Below are 17,788 nucleotides of genomic sequence, written 5' to 3'. Positions count from 1 at the left end.
AAAAAAAAAAAAGAAAAAAAAGAAAATTAACTTAGAATTTTATGAGCTCAAAGCTTGTTTGAAGTCTATTAAATAAACTAGTGGGTATTGTTCTCAGTGGATTTTTTAGAAAGTAGTCTTGGGCATTGCTCAGTTGTAGCAACTGTTTGACAAGATGCAAACGGCCCGGTTATTTCACTTAATTTAAAATGCCTATGCGTATTAAATGTCTATTTTTTATTTTAAAATAGCTAAGAAAAAGTTGTTTAGATTTTGTTTTGTTTTGAGATTGGATCTTACTTCATAGCCCTGACTAGCCCAGAACGCACAGAGAGCCTGCCACTGACTCTTGTGTGCTGAGATTAAAGGCATATGCGATCATACCCTTTATACGTTTCTTTTTATTTTTGGTGTGTGTGGGGGTGCTTTGCCTGCATGTATGTCTACCACTTGTGCTCTTGGTTCCCTTGGAGGCCTGAAGGAGGTGCTGGACCCCTCAGAACTAGGGTCACAGATGTTGTGGGCATCTTTGTGAGTGTTGGGAATCAAACTTGGGTCTCCCAAAAGAGCTATAGTGTTCTTAACTACTGAGCCATCTCTCTAGCCCCCAGTATATTTTCTAATCTAAAAATTTCATATGGGACAGTATGAGCAAGGAAGTCAAGACCATGAGGGGTTCACCCACTGAAACAATGTGCCTGAGCTAATGGGAGCTCACCAACTCCAACTGGACTGGGAATGAACGAGCATGGAATCAAACTAGTCCCTCTGAATGTGGTTGACAGTTGGGGCAGACTGAGGGGCAAATGATAATGGCACTGGGATTTGTCTCTACTGCATGTACTGGCTTTTTGAGATCCTATTCTCTTTGAATGCATTCCTTGCTCAACCTAGATGTAGTAGGGAGGGCCTTGGACTTTCCACAGGGCAGGGTGCCTTGCCCTTTCTTAGGATAGGAGGGGAGTAAGGGGAGGGTGTGTGGAGGAAGTGGGAAGGGAATCGGGGTGGGGGGAAGTGGGAATTTGGATTGGTATTTTTTTAAAGTAATAAAATAAAATAATAAAAAACTAAAAAAGACATAGAATTAAATATCCATGTTCCTGCCCCCTAAATACTATTTACTGAATTTTCTTAATAGTTAAAAATTAGTTTCATCCATGAATGAAACAAGCCAGATATTGCACTTACCTTCAACGGTGTATATGGTTCTTCTATGAGCAATTTTAGCCTCTGATTTTTCAGACATGAGCTTTGAAATCAAAAACTCTGCTGCACCTGCGTCAAAGAAAGTATTCCCAATGGCTTTATCCTTTATGGCCCAAATCACTTCACAGCCTTCAATTTCATACCTAGGAAGAATGTTACAATTTCCTGTAGAAAAGTTCGGGGGGAAAAAATCTCTGCAAGCAAATAATGACTGTCCTGTGCAGCAGAAGTAAAAAACACAGACTATAATGGGGAGTGTAGTTCACTTTCTAAGGACAGTAAGAGTTTAGCTGGGCGGTGGCGCACACCTTTAATCCCAGCACTCAGGAGGCAGAGGTAGGCGGATCTCTGTGAGTTCGAGACCAGCCTGGTCTACAAGAGCTAGTTCCAGGACAGGCTCCAAAACTACAAAGAAACCCTGTCTAAAAAAACAAACAAACAAGAGTTAAAGTAGAATACATACTAAAGCAAGTTTATCAACTTTACTGAAAGAACCCAGTGATGACATGTACTGAGTACTACAGAACATACATCACAATGACGGTCCTCTCAGTGTTCAGTGGACAACACAGCCACAGAAATGGACTTCCAGGGTCCTCGGGTACTTTCTGGCTGTGACAGAAGCAGTGACAGATGTATGTATGTATGCGTCTATGTACATTATGTATGTATGTAAGTATGAACGGATGACGTGACCTAAGGGCACTGAAAACACTGCTTCGTCTGGTGTCTTTCCTAGATGCTCATGTAAGAAGGTTGAAAGGAAGTTTGCATGTAACACCTTCAAGCAGTTATAAAGAACTACCACCTGCTTTAAATTCTCTCACCCAGACCATCTAGCTAAAGAGATCCTGTTCAGAAAAAGATAAGGAATGTAAAGGGAAAAATACAGGCCTTTGTAAAGCAAGCTGGCCTCTCACCATTCACCAGCTAACCAAGCTCCTGGCACCTTATTTATCTACGTTTGGACACTAAGAATGCTGAGTGCATTCCACCCAGTCCCTGATGAACATCATCATTCAGATAATCAGGAAAATTTGCAGGACTTTCTGCTGCTATTCAGTAAACTGTTATGGTAAAACTAATGTATATGTGGACAATCTTAAACAAACTGGATACACAGCCCTCCTACCACAGGACACTTGGATTTTACAACAGAGTATAATGTATCCTTTAACATTTAAAACTTCCATTGCCCTTGCATGTGCATCATGTATGTGGGTGCATGTGTCACAGCATGCATGTGAAGTTGGTACAACTTTATGGAGTCTATTCTCTTAAAAATGTTTGTGGTGTGTATGTGGAAATCAGAGGGCAACACTGGAATGAGCTCTTCCATCTTTATATGGATGGGTTTGGGGGCTGTACCTGCTAAGCCATCTTGTTACCCCAATTTTCTCCATTGTTATGGTATAAAGTACTGCCATCTTTATTTGTAGGCTGGCAGGATGATTTTTCAAGATGAATCAACAGCCAGATAATAGACAAAGGTTTAGTCCATGTGACTCCACGATAACATTCTGATACACAGGTAAGACTCCAGTGCCCAACCAGGCCAAGGAACACTCATAGTCACCGAGTTTCTGATTACTGGGAGCACATCTGAGTTGGTCCTTCTCAGGCTGTATAGCATCGCTCATCAGAAGAAAGCAGAGAACATACTTGCGGGTAACATTTCATATCTCACATTTAAGCATGCTTATGAAATGCTTTTTATAATTTGGAAATCTTCACATTTCATTCATACTTTCTAGAAGTAATGTCACAGTATACAACAATGTGGCATAGCATCCCCATGACTGACTAGCAGGCCACATTACATCTGTAATCATGAGAGACTCCTGGGCTAGCTCTCCCCCAAGAGTACCCACTAATCCACTCCCCATAACGCTAACAGGGCTCTCAGCGAGATATCAAAGCATGGTGCCATCACACAGGGAGCTACTTCCAAGTGAGAAACCACTCTACAGAAATATATTCCAGGTATTGAAATTATTTGTTGTGTGTCTTTGGAAGACCAGCAGGGCAGTAACTGAGAGAACAGCATTGGCCTCTGGAGGATGCAATGGCACAGAACAGAGGGGCTGCCTGTCACTTTTCATCATGAGTGATGACTCAGATCACAGAATCAGGAGCAACATGGTAAGAGACCTTCCTACAGCTACCAGAGCTTTCCAGATACAAAACTGTAAGTTAACTCAAGTAATAATCACCAGTCTCCAAATGAGGTCAAGAAAGAGTTGGATGCTGTGAGATTCTGAGCAGGAAAAATATTTCCAATGTAAGTTACAGTAATGATACCCTTTGGATGCTTCTGGAAGTAGCTAGAAGAACTTGTGCGATTCCCCTTCACTTCTCTGCTCAGCTCAGCTTCTGGGTGGACTCTAGTTTCCCTGCATAGCACAACTGCCACAGTCATCCAAGGGATGGCCATCCTCACGCACAGGTGCCCAGTGAGTGGCTGTCCTCTAAAGGACAGGTACACCCGAGGGATCACCACCCTCATGCACAGGTGTCCAGTGGGTGGCTGTCCAGGTAAGCCAGACTGGCAGTTGGAATGGAATTCGTGAATACTTGCGATTTCCTAGTTTAGACTCAAATTTGTTTTAATTCCAAGTTGGTTTGACCAAACTTTCTAGCATGAAAACCATCTACTCTTCCTGTCAGCCATGGCTAACAGGCAGAACTGCTGAGGAAACTGAGTCTGTTATGCAGCTTTCAGAGGAACATTTCTGTGTCTATGGAACTTGAAGCATCTTAGGATGAAAACATTTGAATTAATGTGTTCTCAAATATTTCTCCAGACCAAAACTCCAGAGTTGGGAATAACACACATTCTAATCAGCATGACAAATGCTGGGTTTCGCCACCTGGACAGGTGATGCATGAGTAACGCATGGTGCATTACTAACGGTACGCACGTGTAGGTTATTAGACAGTACCCACTCAGAGAACACATCATGAGTCAGACCAGCCAGGTCAAACACATCCTACACCCTGTATAACTCAAGTTGCAGAGTTAAATAGTAAAGTGGGTTTTCTCTTCGAAAACATATGGGAAAGTATGTATATTTCTCTTGACTTTAAGATGTGTTTTCTTGTCTGCCCAAAGCATCATCGTTCTCACAATAGCCGTGGTATTAGAGAAACACTTACACCAGCTCAAGTGCAATGCCACCATTCCCGACGATCATTATCCTCTTGGCTTTTCTAAGCTGTTTCTGAAATTCCTGTTAGGAAGAAACAATCAGACAGCATTTTGATAAAGTAAAGGCATCACTGAAAATATTCTAAACATGGGTGTTTTACAGTTTACAGTGGGACAACAAAATAAAATGTACTCCCTTGTCTCAGGACACTTCCTCCCAATTAGCATTATGGCCTCTCTTGCTTCCAGGTGGCCATGACTGCAGCACCTCTTGCCTTTGTGTCCCCGTGGACCTCGGCAAGAGATGCTGTCTGCATCACCTCATCCTCACTCTTGACTCCACCTCTGTCAGAAGCAGGCTCCATTTCAGGCCTCCCTGCAGTCCCCCACTTCTACAGCTCCCAGGACTGAGACTCAGGACACATGGATTAGGAGTCACTGGCCTTAGCAGCTCCTAACAAGATGACCTGGGATGAGCTACTTAGCTTTCTATGTCCCATGGTGTCCACTACAAAGAGTAAAAGAGTCCCTGTCTCTCCCAGTGTTTGTGTCAGGATGATGGGACACATATGGGACATGATATATACAAAGCTTAAGAGTAGCAGGGAGAGAATTCCTAGCATTAATTCAAGAAATGTTATCATTTTTATGACAATGCCTCTTGCACCACCTTCCCTCATGATTAAGATGAACTCAGAGTAGCCTGTGGTCCTCCCAGCACCTCACAAATACAGGTGTTCCTTGCTTTAGAGTGACTTCAGAACAAAGAATTCATTTGTCCCTTCTAAATAACTACCACCATTAACTTCACTTAAAAACATACATCACTGACTAAAACTGGCTTAAATTCTACAAGACAAAACCCTGAAGTTTTAATTTGCTGCTCATAAAGGGTCAGGTCTTATAGAAGCTCAATAAAGAACACAGACACAGAGATAAAAAGCATACATTTAAACCATGCATGGATATAACCAGAGGCTGCTCATTCCTATCCTGGCCACCCAGACCCGAATAATCACATAGAAACTATATTAATTACAACACTGTTTGGCCTATTAGCTCAGGCTTCTTATTAAATAACTCTTACATCTTAAATTAACCTATTTCTATTAATTTGTGTATCACCACAAGGCTGTGGCCTACTGGTAAGGTTCAGGGATGACTGCCTCCTTCAGCAGCTACATGGCATCTCTGTGACTCTGCCTACTCTCTCTATATATCTTTTCCAACCTGGCTCTATTCTGCCCTGCCATAAGCCAAAGCAGCTTTATTCATTAACCAATAAAAGCAACACATATACAGAAGTACTTCCCACATCACACGGGTACTGATAAGTCACCCTAGAATAACCATACTTGGGGTACACTGAGTGATTACTCTAGAATAACCATACTCGGGGTGCACTAAGTGGTTACCCTAGAATAACCATACTCGGGGTACACTGAGTAGTTACTATAGAATAACCATACTCGGGGAGCACTAAGTGGTTACCCTAGAATAACCATACTCGGGGTACACTGAGTAGTTACTATAGAATAACCATACTCGGGGAGCACTAAGTGGTTACCCTAGAATAACCATACTCGGGGTACACTGAGTAGTTACTATAGAATAACCATACTCGGGGAGCACTGAGTGGTTACCCTAGAATAAGCAGCCTGAAGAAAATCCTTAGCCACTTTATAAAGAATATGGATTATATAAATGCAGTGCAATCACATCCTTGCTGGGTGTGGAGATGAAACCAGAGAGCTTCTTGGTAACAAGAGCTGAAAAGAGCCGGGCGATGGTGGCGCATGCCTGTAATCCCAGCACTCGGGAGGCAGAGGCAGGCGGATCTCTGTGAGTTCGAGGCCAGCCTGGTCTACCAAGGGAGTTCCAGGACAGGCTCCAAAGCTACAGAGAAACCCTGTCTCGAAAAAAAAAAAAACAAGAGCTGATAAGTCCTGTCATAGTGAAAAAAAATTTTTTGCTGTGCTTCATGGAAAGGTAGCTTTACAGGAGGGTTTGCTTCTTACAGGGCAGAGCAACAAGCCAAGCAAGTTCTAGAATTACAGTCACAAAGATCTTAGAAATATTATTATTAATTTTTCTGGGAAATCTGGGAAATGATTGTTATACTGTTTAGCTGCAAATCTCATATTCCCAGCACAGAATGATGAACGTGTGTTGATGTAAAGTGTAAGGCCCAGCACAGTCTTGGTACCTTTGAGTGTCACAGCCAAAAGAGCAAGGAGTCAGTTTTAGCTAAAACCATGTAATCATTAGCCAAAGTGAAGCTGGCAACAGTAAAACACAACCATTCTGTGGCTTCTGAATGGTGGGTGGGAACTGCCTCTCGGAGACAGTGTGGTGTCAACATCAGTGAAGCACAGCATTCACAAGGGACCCTCTTTCTCTTTCGAAGACCCGCCCTTAAGACAAGACATTACCTGAGCACTGTCAGTATCACGGATTCCTAACACGTATGGATTTCCCTCACAGATCAACTTTGGCTTAGCTCCAGCACACAGACAGAGTTTCTTATATACATGCTGACGGCCGTCTTCTGTGACGATACACTGTGAACAAAGGGCAAGAAGGGCAAAAGCAAACAGTTGAGACAAAAGAACACATGGGCGGCTGATGCTCAGTGACAGTGAGTGGGATTCCCCTCCGTGTGCTATGATTATCATTGATAGATACAGTGTATGGGATTCCCCTCTGTGTGCTGTGATTACCATTGATAAATACAGTGTATAGGATTTCCCCTCTGTGTTCTGTGATTACCATTGATAAATAAAGGAACTATAACAGAGCTATAGGGGAACAGAGCTAGGTGGGGAAAACTAATGCTGGGAGAAAGGAGGCAGAGTTAGAGAGAAGCCATGGAGCTGCCACTGGAGACAGACACGCTGAAACTTTGCTGGTAAGTCATGACCTCGTGGAGATGAACAGATTAATGGAGATAGGTTAACTTAAGATGTAAGAGTTAGCCAATAAGAAGCTAGAGCTAATGGGCCAAGCAGTGATTTAATTAATACAGTTCCTATGTGATTATTTCGGTTCTGGGCAGCCGGGACCAACAAGCAGCTCCTTTCAACAACAGTGATTACAAGGTATTGAGGGGGTGTACATTCTCTAGTGTAATGAGCACTGGTCATACATGCCGAGAGTCTGATGGAAACTAGCTTTCCTCCTCTGGAACAAAGGTTTGCATTAACAGAATCTCTCGATTATATGCTGACTTCAAATTAAAATGATCATTTCCCCCCCCTGGGACAAGCTTCATTGAACATGTATATGTATATATGTATGTGTATGTATATGTGTATATGTGTATATGTGTGTGTGTGTGTGTGTGTATATATATATATAATCTTAAAGGAAGTTACTAGAAGACCTTGTGACCCTAATCATATCACACCTTACTGCTATGGGTTCAAATGAGTAGTGTATGTTGAAGTTATAATTTGTCTTTTAAAAAAAATAAAATATTGGCCGGGCGGTGGTGGTGCACGCCTTCAATCCTAGCACTCGGGAGGCAGAGGCAGGCGGATCTCTGTGAGTTCGCTGCCTGGTCTACAGAGCTAGTTCCAGGACAGGCTCCAAAGCCACAGAGAAACCCTGTCTCAAAAAACCAAAAAAAAAAAAAAAAGAAAAAGAAAAAGAAAATGAATAAAATAAAATAAATATTAAAAATAAAATAAAATGGTATTTTATCATTAAATGTAATAGCTTTGCTTGTATTTACTAGCTTTACTACTGAGGATTTTACATGTGCTTATCTTTTAAAAAAGTGCTTTTGCTGTGTTTTTGAGACAGGGTCTCATACAGATCAAGATGACCTCTACTTTCTTGTGCATCTGAGGATGACCTTGAAGTGCTGATTTTCCTCCAAAGTGCTCAGGTCATAGATATGCACCAGGCACGGACATAGAATTGTTTTACTCCAAATGAAAAACATGCTAAGACTGAAAAATAATACATCCTGGCTTCAAAGTTATTTTTTATTAATGTTATCAACATCAGTGAGTCTACAGGCACAGAGTAAATCTGCTGATTTTGTTCCTTACTGTGGAATGAAAATCCATGTATAACGAGTATTCTTTAGAAAGCGAATAACTGGTAAGTAGCAGTCGCTGTGAAAACGTGGACTGTGAGTGAGCACACATCTGAGTCTGATGTGCGGTTTGTAGTCTGGCAATCCTAGCACTCACTCCACACTGAGGCTTTATTTTACCTACAGTACTTTTCACAAATCTGTAACCCAACAATCCAACAGAAACTTTACAATCCAACAGTTCAATTTACACAGAAACTTCAGAGCAGTCTCCCTTCAGAATCTGCCCAGAATTTGGTCTGACAAACAGAAGGCAGAGGCACTGACTAAGGTTTAAACTGATTCACATTTAAATGGTTTAAAATATTAAACTTTTTTATTAGCTATTGATAACTTTTTGGACACAGACAAGAAAGTCCAAGCTGGCATGGTCATGACACATCTGTTGTCTTGGGACTGAATGGTGAGACAAGAGAATCAGGTTCAAGGACAGCTTGACCTGTATGAGACCAAAGTCGGCATTCCCATATTCCCAACAGCTGACATACAAGAGATGGAGACCAGAATCACACTTGGGAGGCTTCTGGGTGTCACTGGTTGTTGTAACCACACGGAAATCTGTATTAATTAAATTGCTGCCTGCCCATTAGCTCTAGCTTCTTATTGGCTAACTCTCACATCTTGATTAACCCATTTCTATTAATGTGTATCGCCACTTGACTGTGGCTTACCGTCATGAGTCTAACCAGCGACTGTTTCAGAGAGGAGAGCCATTGCATCTGCCACACTGCCTTCTACCTCCCAGGATCCAATTCTGTCTTCCCCGCCTATCTAAGTTCTGCCCTATCAAAAGGCCAAGACAGTTTCTTTATTTGACCAATGAAAGCAACACATAGAAGGAAGAACATCCAATACCATTTCTCCTTTTTCTGTTTAAACAAAAAGGAAGGCTTTAACTTTAACATAGAAAATTACATACAACAAAACAGTTATCAAGCAAGAATTACAGTCACAATACTTATATCTATTTTATCTTTTATCATAACTAAGGAAAACTATAACTATCCATTCTTCAACTCCATCAAAGACTACAGAAGGATATAATATTACCTAAGTAAACAAGAAGTAAGCAACTTTCGAAACTCTAGAAATGACAGAGACATCTCGCTGCCTAGACAGTCACCCAAAGTTTTTCTGTTCCATTGGGGCATCCATCTTCGGGCTTCAGGCCCATATTATCCAGCAGACATTTCCATGAAGCAAGAAATTTCAAAGGTAGTTCAGTCACTTTCTTCTGTGTCCTATAGAATGTCTCGCAGACTCTTTCATGAAGCAGGAACCCTGAAGGATCATCTCACCTTTAGGCAAGTTCAGCAGTTCACTCTCTTCAGGTTCTTCATGTCCAGTTTATGCAATAGTCCAGGCAAGAGCAGTTTCTTGCCCAAATGGCTATAAAACTCCATAAAGATCCTCTTCAATGCCCATCTTCCTCTTTAAGTAGCTGGTGCTGCCAGAAGCAGGTATGTCTCATTGTCTGAAAAGCCCTAAGTTATTAAAACATTAAATGCCATATTCTGTAGTCTTTGAAAGATATGAAGAATGCCTATCTAACTGAAATACATCTAGAAAATCTAACTAACATGACTACAAGCTTGATTAATATCGATGATTATCCATTAACAACCTATATTCCCTACATTACATTTTTAAATGAACTACACAATCACAATACCTTAATCATCAGAAATACATATACATATAACAAGACTGACCTTAAATTTATATCAACAAAGCAAAATTTATACCAATGTAAATTATTCATATCTATATCAACTGGGAGATGTTCAGATTTCTAGGTGCCCTGTTTACTACACCTTTGACGGCTCACTTCCACTTGTAAAAGTAACTGAGCTATTTATTCTTTGAACTCTGTGCTACCGTGGTGGTTTGAATGTAACTCACCTCCATTAGCTCACACAGAGTAGCACTATTGGGAGGTGTGGCTTTGTCAGAGTATGCAGCACGCCGAAGGAAGTGTGTCACTGTAGTGGTGGGCTCTGAGGTCTCCTTTGCTCAAGCTATGTTAAGTGTGGTACAAAGTTGTTTCTGTTGCCAGGGGATCACGATGTAGAATTCTCAGCTCCTTCACCAGCACCATGTCTGTCTGTAAGCTGCCATGTCCCACCATGATAACAATAGACTAAACTCCCCAAACTGTAAGCCAGCCCCAATGAATGTTTTCCTTTGTAAGAGTCACCATGGTCATGGTGTCTCTTTATGACATTTGAATCCCTAACTAAGACATCTGCAATAACAAATAATTCTTACTGGTATTTGTATAGAACTTGGGTTCTTTTTCATGAAACTAGACACTTTTCCTGTTTTTAATAAATAATGTTTTACTAATAACTTAAAGCTTAGAGCTTACAGAAACAACGGCAAACCCCTCTCTCCATCCTTCCTAAAGCCCACTGAAGATACAGCATCCCTGAGACACCTCACGTGCTCTTACATCTGTGGGGGAAAATCATCCAGAGGGTTTTGTGGAGTAGTTCAAACTTGGAACATGTCCCAATTATACTGTCCCTGTAGACCAGGCCCTACATCATTATGGGCAACTGCAACTAGATTGTAATTGATTGTTAGCTAAGAGCTACTTGCTCCACCTCAGTTTAACTTTAACATTATTCTCAGATATATCTTACTTAAAATTCTGTATTGTCCACACATCTACAATGTCATATGACTATAAAGTAAACCTGACATCACTCAATCTTATTTACCTACGCTTGCTTACCAATCTCCTTTTCCACACCCTCATCCCCCTTTCCTTTCTTTGGGCTGCAGTTCTTAGAGTACCTGTTTACAAAACCAGTGCTCTCACCCCTGAGCTATGGGGCCAGCCACTAGAATGCCCTTCTCTACCTCTAAGACTCTTAACTTGCCATCTTCAAGACACCAAGCTCAAGCAGGTCACCCTCTGTGAAGTCTTACTAGAGCTCAGCTCTGAGCTTTGACGGTAATTTCATGACTTGCCTCTTGCACACTATTATAATACAATCACTTACTATTAATGTCTACACTCCCCATGACACTGACAGCTCATAGGAGCAAGTGTGTTACTCCTGCTGTACACCAGGACCTTGTGCTGTACCCAGGACACAGTGGGCATTCTACAGATATCAGCAGAACCTGCAGTGCCACACTTCCTTATCAGAGAACTTTTCCCAGAGGGTATACTCTCTAATAATGGGGATCAATTCCACTAGCCTTTACAATTTAGGGGCTTAAACAATGGTGATGACGAAGGTATGCTTAAAAGAAGTGCAAAAATCCCTGGAATTTAACGTTAGGAAAAATCATTTAACAAGAAAAAGTCTTACATGTTCTTCACTCTTCAGCTGTCTTACTCCCGACTCTATGACCTTAATGTTGGGAAAGCGATTTTCCAACACGGTACTTGGCTGTTCTTCAACATCAAATTCTTCCAATACTTTAGAGACCTTTACGGGATCAAACAAGAAATGCACATTTAAAGAAGGGATTTCCTTTGTCCTATACAGTACTATTTCATATTCACAAACATGAAGGTTAGCCCACTGCATTTAGGACACCTATGTCCCTCAAAGACACACAAGTTAAAGGCCTGGTGGTCTCAGTAGGAGGTGGTGCCTAATGCAGGGACATCAGGCCCTTAGACCTCGGTGCCTCCTCTCTGTCCCAGCTTATATGAAGTAGGCAGCTTTGTTCTACCACATACTTCAACTGTGACACTCAGCCTTCTCACAATCTGGAAAACAATGATCCACCTAATCATAGACTGACCCCTCTTTCATCCATGGCACTGACTACCTGTAGGAGCAAGTGTGTTACTCCCACTGTACGTCAGGACCTTGTGCTGTACCCAGAACACAGTGGGCATTCTATAACTACTGACAGAACCTGAAGTGCCACACTTCCTAGTAGAACTTTTGGTAGAGGATGATACTCTGTAGTCTGTCATGGGGACAGCTTGTAGTATTAGGAGCAAAGGGCCCCTTGTTCCATCGCATGGCTAGCTTACACCCGAAATAACCACACAGAAATTGTATTAATTTAATTACTGCCTGGCCCATTATCTCTAGCCTCTTATTGGCTAACTCTTACATATTCGTTTAACCCATCTTCATTAATGTGTATTGCCACTTGACTGTGGATTACTGGCATGAGACTAACCAGCGTCCATCTTGGGCAGAAGAATCATGGCGTCTGCCACACTGCCTCCCAAAATTCTGTTCTGTCTACTACACCACCTAAGGGCTGCCCTATCAAAGGCCAAGGCAGTTTTCTTTATTCCAATAAAAGCAACACATAGAAAGAAGATCCTCCTACACCATTTCCCCTTTTTCTGTTTAAACAAAAAGGAGGGTTTTAACTTTAACATAGAAAATTATATATAACAAAACAGTTATCAAGCAAGAATTATAGTCACAATACTTATATCTATTTTATCTTTTATCATAACTAAGGAAAACTATAACTATCTATGTATTCTTCAACTCCATCAAAGACTCCAGAAAGATATAATATTATCTAAGTAAACAAGAAGTAAGCAACTTTCGAAACTCTAGAAATGACAGAGACATCTCACTGCCTGAACAGTCATCCAAAGTTCTTTTGTTGGGTTAGGGGCATCCATCTTCAGCCTACAGGCCCATAGTATCCAACAGACATTTCCATGAAGCAGGAAATTTCAAAGGTAGTTCAGTCACTTTCTTCTGTGTCCTATAGAATGTCTCACAGACTCTTTCATGAAGCAGGAACCCTGAAGGACCACCTCACCTTTAGGCAAGTTCAGCAGTCCACTCTCTTCAGGTTCTTCATGTCCAGTTTATGCAATAGTCCAGGCAAGAGCAGTTTCTTGCCCAAATGGCTATAAAACTCCATAAAGATCCTCTTCAATGCCCATCTTCCTCTTTAAGTAGCTGGTGCTGCCAGAAGCAGGTATGTCTCATTGTCTGAAAAGCCCTAAGTTATTAAAACATTAAATGCCATATTCTGTAGTCTTTGAAAGATATGAAGAATGCCTATCTAACTGAAATACATTTAGAAAATCTAACTAACATGACTACAAGCTTGATTATTATCGATGATTATCCATTAACAACCTATATTCCCTACATTACATTTTTAAATGAACTACACAATCACAATACCTTAATCAAGATCAGAAATACATATACATATAACAAGACTGACCTTAAATTTATATCAACAAAGCAAAATTTATACCAATGTAAATTATTCATATCTATATCATATCCCCCTTTAAATGTAAAAGAACATTTATAAATAATATCCGTGTGGTTATTTCGGGTGTAAGCTAGCCAGGCGATGGAACAAGGGGCCCGCTGCTCCTAATACTACAGAGAGTGGTGTGGGAGAATTGTCTGTATTCTGTCAATCATGTTTTAAATAATCGCTGATTGGCCAGGCAGGAAGTATAGGTGCGAAAACCAGACAGGAAGTAGAGGCAGGGTGAAGGAGAACAGGAGAATGCTGGGAAAGAGGAAGCCCATTCCTCCCCAGTCCAGCCCAGACCACCGAAGAAGCAGGATGTGACCTGTCCCGCTGAAAAAGGTACTGTGCCATGTGGCTAACATAGACTAGAATAATGGGCTAACATAAGTTATAAGAGCTAATGTGAAGCCTGAGCTAATGGGCCAATCAGTTTATAATCTTATGGAGTTCTCTGTGTGATTTTCTCTGGGACTAAACGGCTGGGGGGCCAGGCAGGACAGAAATCCCAAGGAGCCCAGCCTTCATGTTACTCATGTTACAACAGCTGATTAGCACATGCATTATACAGTAGAATGAGGACTGGGCTCAGCATGTAATGCCCTGAGCTCAACTGTCCTGTCACTACTGTGCTGTGGTTTCGTTGTTGCTGTTCCTTTGGTTTTTGTTTTTGTTTGTTTGTTTGCCTCTAAAAATGTCAGCTAACACAACTTACTTTACTGGTGTTTAACAGAACAGTCAGTGTATTTTTTTAATGTATTCTGGCTTCTCTGCTCTCTTTACCAGGTAACTTTTTTGGTCATCGTTAAACCTTTCTTCCCTGTTCTTTAAAACAATCACTATCTCTTTGGATTTCCTCTCTCCTTTCTTGCTTAGATTCTTTTTTTTTTTTTCCCGAGGCAGGGTTTCTCTGTGGCTTTGGTGCCCGTCCCAGAACTAGCTCTTGTAGACCAGGCTGGCCTCGAACTCCCAGAGATCCGCCTGCCTCTGCCTCCCGAGTGCTGGGATTAAAGGCGTGTGCCACCACCGCCCAGCAGTCTTGCTTAGATTCTTGTAGAGTATTTCATCCTCTGTCCAACCCTTTACTTCTCTGCTGCCCTATCTTCACCCACAAACAAATCCGCAAACATGTAGAGCTCAACCTCCCTAGTTTGTGTGATGGACCACAGGTCAGTGCTGGAACCTGGCTGCAAACATTGCATGAAAATCTGATCGTATGAGTTGTAATTTCAAGCCTGTCTTCAGGAGCTTTTTACATTTTTCTGAGTTAGCAAGGAACCCAGAGACATATGTGAACCATACACAGTGTTATTTACCTTATTAGAGATAAAAGTTAAGAAAAACTTCAGAATTTCCTAATTCAGTTAAAAAAAATCCTGCATCTAATATACACTGAACATACAGAATTTTAACGGAAAAAGCTTCAAATCTCCCAAAACACAACAAATTCAATGAAAGAGCAGTGTTTTACATCTCGAAAGCATTAATTGATCCACAATTTTTCTCACCTGCTTGAAGTTTGTAACTGCTTTGATAACAGGAGAGGCTGTTACCAGGAGAATGTCTTCTTCAGGAAAGGTAACAGCCAGCTGAATTTTAAAGAGAAATGACAGGATAAAAAATATTTTCAGCTATTACTGAATTGATGCCAGTATGGTGATAATGCTATCTAACTAATAAAACTTCAGTGTTTCACATGTGAAAATCGGTTATTCTGAGTTCAGAATCGTGCGGCATTGGTACTGTTAAACTCTGACAGTGCTAAAATAAACAATCTACTCATGTTAAAGGTAGACAAAGACCTGGATAGGCAAAATCACTACAGCAGTCTTTCGTTGACTCATTTCACATACTAATTTAAAGTTATATGCCTATTACAAACTGCCTGTTTTCATTTATTTTAAATTAATGTTTTTACTTTGACTTCACCGAGGATAAAATTAAAACAAGTCTCTGATATTACACAGAATCTTGGCATGAGTTTTCCAAAGCTTTGGCACTCCCTCTCTGACGGGTTTCAGAAAGGGAAAGACAAAGCCATGTTAACATTAGCTTAAGAGAGTGCAAAGACTTAATGTGCTGTTGTTTTATTATCTCCACTTCTTCTTCACTCTGGAGGGGGAACACTTGTTCATCTTGGACTCTACTTCTCTGCCTGCTATTCCTCACAGCCCATAAAGCTGAGTAACATCGAACAATTAACACGCCCTTAGGACACGTAAGCGTCCTTTGTCTCAGCTTATTTGAACTTCCTCTATTTGACAATATTGTCTCTCCCCCATCTTTACTTTTCATATTCTGCAGTCTATCTGTAGTTCCATTGCTGGACCAGGTCCTCAAAACTATCCTACTGTGAACCACCTACAAGTTAGCCTCCAGGCTCATACAGCTGTCAATCGGTTGCCACTATCCCAAACACTAGCTAATTAACACTTGCTTTCATTTGAACACTTTTCGTCACAGCTCAAAACCATTTGTTTGGAGAATTTTGTTGAACTCTCAGCATGCCATAGAGCCCTATAAGGTCTGAGCCCAGGCAGTCTTCCTTGCTTCTGTCTCTCCTGAGCTTCAAATCAATTACGTCATGCTCTTCTCCACTGCAGGTTACACCGTGGCGTATGCTATTCTTCTCTATCTGCTAAAACCGTATTACATTGCCTACAATAAGAACTCTTGATGGGTAAACAGAAGATGACCTCCAAAGATTAAAACCTCAACGTATTTAAATTTCTTCCATTTCTTGTGACTAAAGTGGTTAGTTACAGCAACAAAATAATCTAGCCCTTTTTGTAATACGACTCATCCGATTCACTTGCTTATCGTAGTCAGAGATTCTACATTTGTATGCCTTTGACCCAAAGTTTTACTGGAGATGAAAGCTTATCTTGGGAGTTCAAGGTACTATGTTAGAATTACCTTATTAACTAAGGACTTGGCACCTACCAAGAAACTAAGTTCCATGTGTGAAGGAAATATGACAAGTGCGTAGATTTTCTGTCCAAATACCAAAGCCTCTTGCCGGTTTGCGTACCATTCCGCCTGGAATCTGGTTTGGCTCTGACTTCCCAGTTAATCATGCACTTCCCACTCCTCGGGTTTGTCCGGGCCCTTGCAGACCAGGGACCGAAGGCTCCAGGAGCCCCGAGCGCAGCATCCCACCCACTTGGCCCCTAGCGCTCCAGAAGCCCCCAGCGCTCCATCAGGCTGGAGCACAGCATCCCTCTCACTTGGCCCCTAGCTCTCCACGAGCCCGCGTGCAGCATCCCGCTCACTTGGCCTCCAGCGCTCCATCGGCCCCGAGCGCAGCATCCCACACACTTGGCCCCCAGCGCTTCTGGAGCCCCGAGCTGAGCAGTACCCCACTCACTTCAGCTCCCAGCGCTCCCGCAGCCCGGAGCGCAGCATCCCGCCCACTTCAGCCCCTAGGACAGCATCCTGCCCACTTTGCCCCTAGCGCTCGAGGAGCCCCGAGCGCAGCATCCTGACCATGTGGCCCCTAGTGCTCCCTCAGCCCCGAGCGCAGCATCCCGCTCCCTTCAGCCCTAGCTCTCCACGAGCCCCTAGCGCAGCATCCCGCACAGCAGCACAGCGGAGGGGCGTGGCAAAGGCCGGAAGGTCGACCACCGAAGGGGACCAAGTGCAACCTCCAGTTCCCCAGCCTGCGGAGTCCGGAAGGGGCGGAGCTCACACCCACGAACCTGCTCGGCACACGTGACGCCGGCAATGCCGCCTCCCACCACCACCAACGGCCCCACCGATCGCGCGGCCTCCATGTTCCCGGGCGGTTGGCGACCGACTGGGTACCGGCGACCTGTGACCTGCGAGTCTTCGTCCACCCGGAAGGGAAGCTGCCCTCAGTCACTTCCGGCGCCTGGTCCACGGACTCTGGACTACGGATGCCCGGAAGCTTCATACTTATTCCATTTGAGTATTTACCGCGTGTATTTGAAAGCTTGGACGTGTCGCAGTCTTCCCGGGTTTTATAACTGTTACTACACCCACATCTTAAACTTTCTGTGGTAGAAGCTGCCTTCGAGGATCTTCATGCAACCCTCTCTTCTCATTCTGTAGGGGAAGAACTCTTAGCTTTTGGAATCGTCTCGATTGCCTCCCTGCACCTAGCAATGGGAGATTTT

General features: G+C 42.4%; 1 protein-coding gene across 1 annotated transcript in view; it reads right to left on the bottom strand.

The window, feature by feature from the left end:
- The window catches only part of Pyroxd1 (pyridine nucleotide-disulphide oxidoreductase domain 1), a 23,216-nt gene extending 5,725 nt beyond the window's left edge, over nucleotides 1–17,491 (bottom strand). The window contains exons 1-6 of the mRNA XM_026787884.1: nucleotides 17,351–17,491; nucleotides 15,161–15,241; nucleotides 11,759–11,878; nucleotides 6,766–6,894; nucleotides 4,342–4,415; nucleotides 1,125–1,328 (exon numbers count right to left, since the gene is read on the bottom strand). Coding sequence (XP_026643685.1) covers nucleotides 1,125–1,328; nucleotides 4,342–4,415; nucleotides 6,766–6,894; nucleotides 11,759–11,878; nucleotides 15,161–15,241; nucleotides 17,351–17,425 — 683 coding nt within the window. The 5' untranslated portion in view covers nucleotides 17,426–17,491. The remainder of the gene's footprint in view (nucleotides 1–1,124; nucleotides 1,329–4,341; nucleotides 4,416–6,765; nucleotides 6,895–11,758; nucleotides 11,879–15,160; nucleotides 15,242–17,350) is intronic.
- Nucleotides 17,492–17,788: the final 297 nt, after the last annotated feature.

Source organism: Microtus ochrogaster (genome assembly GCF_000317375.1).
Source record: "Microtus ochrogaster isolate Prairie Vole_2 chromosome 14 unlocalized genomic scaffold, MicOch1.0 chr14_random_2, whole genome shotgun sequence".
NCBI lineage: Eukaryota > Metazoa > Chordata > Mammalia > Rodentia > Cricetidae > Microtus > Microtus ochrogaster.
This window is presented reverse-complemented; position numbering and strand designations above follow the sequence as displayed.